This window comes from Loa loa (assembly GCF_000183805.2).
Source record: "Loa loa unplaced genomic scaffold supercont3.75, whole genome shotgun sequence".
Classification (NCBI taxonomy): Eukaryota; Metazoa; Nematoda; class Chromadorea; order Rhabditida; family Onchocercidae; genus Loa; species Loa loa.
In genome coordinates, this window is record NW_018108255.1 from 53825 (window position 1) to 58482 (window position 4658).

The 4658-nt window shown below is 31.9% G+C and overlaps 1 protein-coding gene across 2 annotated transcripts in view; it reads left to right on the top strand.

The window, feature by feature from the left end:
- Window positions 1–4658, top strand: part of LOAG_17435 — a gene marked incomplete at its 3' end in the record, with an annotated part of 8397 nt that overhangs the window by 2514 nt on the left and 1225 nt on the right. For both annotated transcript variants that reach the window (XM_020450098.1, XM_020450099.1), the window contains 14 exons: window positions 131–241; window positions 341–492; window positions 900–1010; window positions 1085–1238; window positions 1722–1863; window positions 2117–2249; window positions 2351–2478; window positions 2591–2811; window positions 2946–3017; window positions 3166–3302; window positions 3482–3620; window positions 3790–3926; window positions 4146–4270; window positions 4443–4549. In XM_020450098.1, the coding sequence (XP_020306272.1) occupies window positions 131–241; window positions 341–492; window positions 900–1010; window positions 1085–1238; window positions 1722–1863; window positions 2117–2249; window positions 2351–2478; window positions 2591–2811; window positions 2946–3017; window positions 3166–3302; window positions 3482–3620; window positions 3790–3926; window positions 4146–4270; window positions 4443–4549 (1869 nt within the window). The remainder of the gene's footprint in view (window positions 1–130; window positions 242–340; window positions 493–899; window positions 1011–1084; window positions 1239–1721; window positions 1864–2116; window positions 2250–2350; window positions 2479–2590; window positions 2812–2945; window positions 3018–3165; window positions 3303–3481; window positions 3621–3789; window positions 3927–4145; window positions 4271–4442; window positions 4550–4658) is intronic.

The following is a 4658-nucleotide window of genomic DNA, read 5'->3' on the forward strand; positions in this document are numbered from 1 at the left end:
TATATATATATATATATATATATATATATATATATATATATATATATATATATATATATATATATTTATATGTAGAAATAATAATCAGTATTGGAGAGATTCCATTGGCTAGTCGTAGAAATTATTTCAGTTGCTGGATGAAATTGCGGATATCAACGCTTTCATGCAGAAGCACCAAATTTCGATGTATGAATTATTATTTTCTCTTGCTAGAAAAGGGAACGTGGAAGCAATTGTAAAGGTATTTATGTATCGTTACTTCTAAAACTGCTTTTTAATGCTGGAAAGCATGAATTATACGTTGATTTTAGCATTCAATGCTAACTGGTTTTATTTCTAGCTAAAAAGTCTCCTTCCATCTTTATCAGAAGATGTGGACAGACAGTGGTGGTCCATAGTTTACAATAGAATCCGTGGATTTTTGAGTAAGGAAGAGGAAAATATTGCGGCAGCTGCGTTATTACTTGATTTTATTCCGGACATTGAAAAGCAGTATGTTTATTTTATTTTTTCTTATTTTCACGAATTATTTCCTGGATTTAATCCTACTTATTTAGGAAGTCAATGAAAGTAGTAAACGTAAAATATCTCGGCTTATCCGATGATATTTTAATTGTTAGTTTAATAAGCATAACTTAGTATATATTTAGTCAGGTTTGATACATTTGATTTTCCACATTTGATTTTACCAGATTGAGCAAGATTTTTTTGGACCTCTTTACTACTAGCTTCAAAAAAATTTGAAGAATTCTATACTTAACTACCTGTCTGTTATACTGATTAATATTTACCAACTTTTTAAAATTTTAAAGCTGTCATTCTGGATATGAACAATGGGAAGTAAATACAATATCAGGCTGCTGGGTCATATTATCTTGTTCTGTATTTTGTTTTTTAAGGTCAAAATTGCGATCCATTTTAAAAAAGCAGTTCTTATCGTCTATTCAGAAGAAGCAGATTGCAGAAGTTGTAAGAGTATGCATAGTCTTCCAGAAATGCAATATTTTGAAGTAAATCCTTTTTTTGTTTTCATCTGCAATTTTTTCACTTAAATTCTGTATTTGTAAATATTGAAATGCTGCAGGCATCCATTTCGAATCTATTTAAACGACGTAGCTTTAAATACTCCCATGGATTTTCACGACCTCTTCGCAATTTATAAGCGAACGGATGATTTTGTAGAATTGCAGAATCGTCCTCATTTACAACTTCCAGTCGCCGCACTACATTTCAGTGAGGTGAATTGTCGAACATTATCGCAAACTTATTAAAATAGTTCAGCAGAAAGAAAATTTGATCAAAATTCAAAAATGTTTAATTCTGTAATCTCAAAGCTGTTAATACAGCTTAATCCTGTCATTTACCATACTTTCAGCTAAACACATAAACATGATTCTGCATTAGGAAAGGTTATGCATACGATATCTTAAAAAACAGTTCAACATATATAAATGGAGTGTACTGGTAGCAAGGAGAACTTTCATGATTTATGAGAAATTAAAATGATCATTATCATCCAATGAATTTTATGAAATTATACAACCTTTCTCACTTTCTGTTGAATGCAGGCTTAAGTTTTTGGTTGCAGATAAATGATCTTTTTGGTTGCAGATAAATGATCCTTTCCGACTTTAACATGAACTGTTTGAATAAATTGTTTTCTTCCTTGCTTTATACATCGACAGTGCTGCTTACTTGGTGTAAACTTCGACTTTTTTCAGTTGATGAAAGCTGAAACAACAGATAAGAAAGTTGAACACTTATCAGAGATTGCACGTTCGCTTCGGATTACTGGAATTGCATCTTGTGGTGACAGACATTTTGTAAATGTGAAAGATTTGTTCATTGTTCCGCTTTTGAGAGGTAATGCATCATTTATGTAATCGTTTACATCAATCATGTTCTGTCAGTATTTTTATTCAGCAGCATTCTCTGTGTATATATGGCCTTTTGATTTTTCCATAAATATTTCATCATATGACTGGCTATTTAATTTGCTAACATCTTAAAGTGTTCCAGCTGAACAACCGAAGATCTTTTGCAGAATACATGAAATGAGCATTTGAAAGTTGTCGTTTAGCAGATAGTAATGAACTGCATTAATTATCAATTTGAGATATGAATATTCTGCCGCAGTTGATGCAAAAAGTTAAAAATGATAACTCCCTGCAGTGTTTTGTGGTTGACGTTCTCATTACTTATTTGTTGGCAACGAAACAAATGCAACAACTTCAATTACTGCTTCATGGGTGAGTAGTGCAGATCGATTTGCGTATCGCTTTGCACATTAGTTGTTTTCTTCACTTATCATGTTTCATTTGGATCGACATTCTTTTTTCTTCGTTTTAAGGGTTTTGAAGAATTCTTCAGCAGGCGAGGCATATCCTTATCGAGAAGTGAAAAATCTTGTTCTCAACACGTCAGTTTACAACAAAAGCCTTATTCCAGTTTGCAGTCTTTTACGGCTGCTTTTTCCATGTAAATTCATCTCCTTACTACTTTGTTTTTTCTACCCTTCCCATTTTTATTTCAACCCATTCAATTTAATTTTAGTAATAATTACTTCATCTCTAGGAATTCATTATTTTAGTACCCGGTGCGAGCAATAATCGTCAGTATGGAAAGGGAATGCAAATAATCAAAGCAGCCATCGTTGCGGGTGATTTGAATAAAGTCAAAATGATGTGTGAATTGTGGTCTGCTGATAAACGAATTGTTCTTCGAAAAATCGACAAAGACGATCTTTTGCATACTCTTGATGGAAATGGTGAAATCTCAAAGAAACAGTTTGTAATTACATTATTGGAAAAGGTAAAGCCACATTCATGATACCAGCCTTTTATTTTAATAATTTATTTATATAACGGCTGTGGCTAAAGTTCGTTCCTGAATGCTTTTTTTTTCCTTCAATAAATTTCAACAATGCATAAAATTTGAAGTCTTAGGAATCGTCTTTGAATACAAAAGTTCGAAGAAGTAAACATTGCACGAATAAGAAATTAAACAATTTAGACATGGTAATCTTTTCAGTTTGTTGTATAATATTTTCAAGAAATTTGGTTTTTGGGGGGTTGGTTTATTTACTTGAAGAACGACTTTTTTCACTTAATCTACTTTAAATCAATTTTTATATTTTTGTTGAGGTATAAAATTTTCGAAATGCAGGTTGCAACAAGTCGTGTTACCAGGCAAAAGTCTATGGGGAAGATAGAAAATGCGAGTCGAAAACGCATAGAAGCAGAACTGCAGAATGCACTTGATAATGATGATTTGGAAAAGGCAAAGGAAATTTGGGTTTCTGGGTAGCTTTTTAAGTTATACTAGATCTTATTTAGTATATTGAATGCTAAGGAAATTTTTGAAATCGGTCGTTTTATTCATCGCTCCATTTAATATACTAATTTTACTTTCATTAGTCTTTATATACCTCAGTTTAGTGAGATTTTTGTATATTCTGAAATAAAGTTTTGTTCATTTACAGATCGGAGCATGCATCTCCATCTATAGGGTTATTGTTGGCTGAAAAACTATATTATTCGAAAATGATGGATCAATTTAAATGCGTCCTTTTGAAACTTAACGAATTCCATGAAGATCTTTCCTATCATGTGCTTGCTGCTGTTAGATTTTTCTGTTTCTCTATAGAGTCGCAATAATTCTGTTGCAAAAATTGACAAAAACACCTTATTTGAAGTATTTTTCAAGCAAGTGAATCAATTAATCAAGCTTTGAATAAAATATGCCGTTGTTAAGTAGAATTGTCCGCTATTTCTTTCTTTGCTGTTGCAGTACGACTCATCGGACGCATCAGATGTGCGAATTATGTTCTTAAATGAAACTAGTAAGGTACTGGATCTGCATTTAAATGTTAAGCAGGAGCTTTTATATAATACAAGAGTTAACGCATTTCACCAATTAATTGAAAAGTGAGTTTTTAAAGATCATTATCTTTATGTGCGCAAGCGTTTTTTTTAATGAAAAACGTGAGTTTTCAAAAGTGAGTTCTTTTTTTAGGAATCATTATTTTTTTTAATGAGGGCGTCGAATTAATGAATATATCTTTACCTTTTTTCTTTCTGAAAGACCGGATTTAAATGATATGGCCAAATCTTGTGAGAAATGAATCTTAAATCTTTTTTTTATAGAGGTGATCTAAGGCAAGCTCTCGATTTATTGAAAATAATTAGTGCTCAAAAAAATTCGGTGTATGGTCAGTTTGATTTGATGGGTGCGGCAATCGAAAGAGATGACACAACGATTATTTCTGAAGGTATTTTTTGTTCTTTTCGTGAACACGTGAAAATTTCTGCTTGCCTACCCCTTGCTTATATTCCTTCTTTATACTTCCCTCTTTGTACCATTCCAATAAAATTACTAAAAGTGGTATTTAACTGTTAGCAACAGATGATTTAGTTGGAATTAAAAATGTGATTATCTTCCAGTGCTTAATTTGATCACGACCTATCACGGCAAAGAATCATCACTGGCTGATTTTTGCATTGCTTTATTAGAACGTTGTAAAAAAACTCATGCAATGCGACTGGTGCAGGTAAGCAGAATATGGTGCATTCTTAAATGAAAGCAAAACAAATTGGCGATATCTTTTTGTTTCAACTATAAATTTACTGTTATTAAACAGCGTTGTACTCATTTATTTT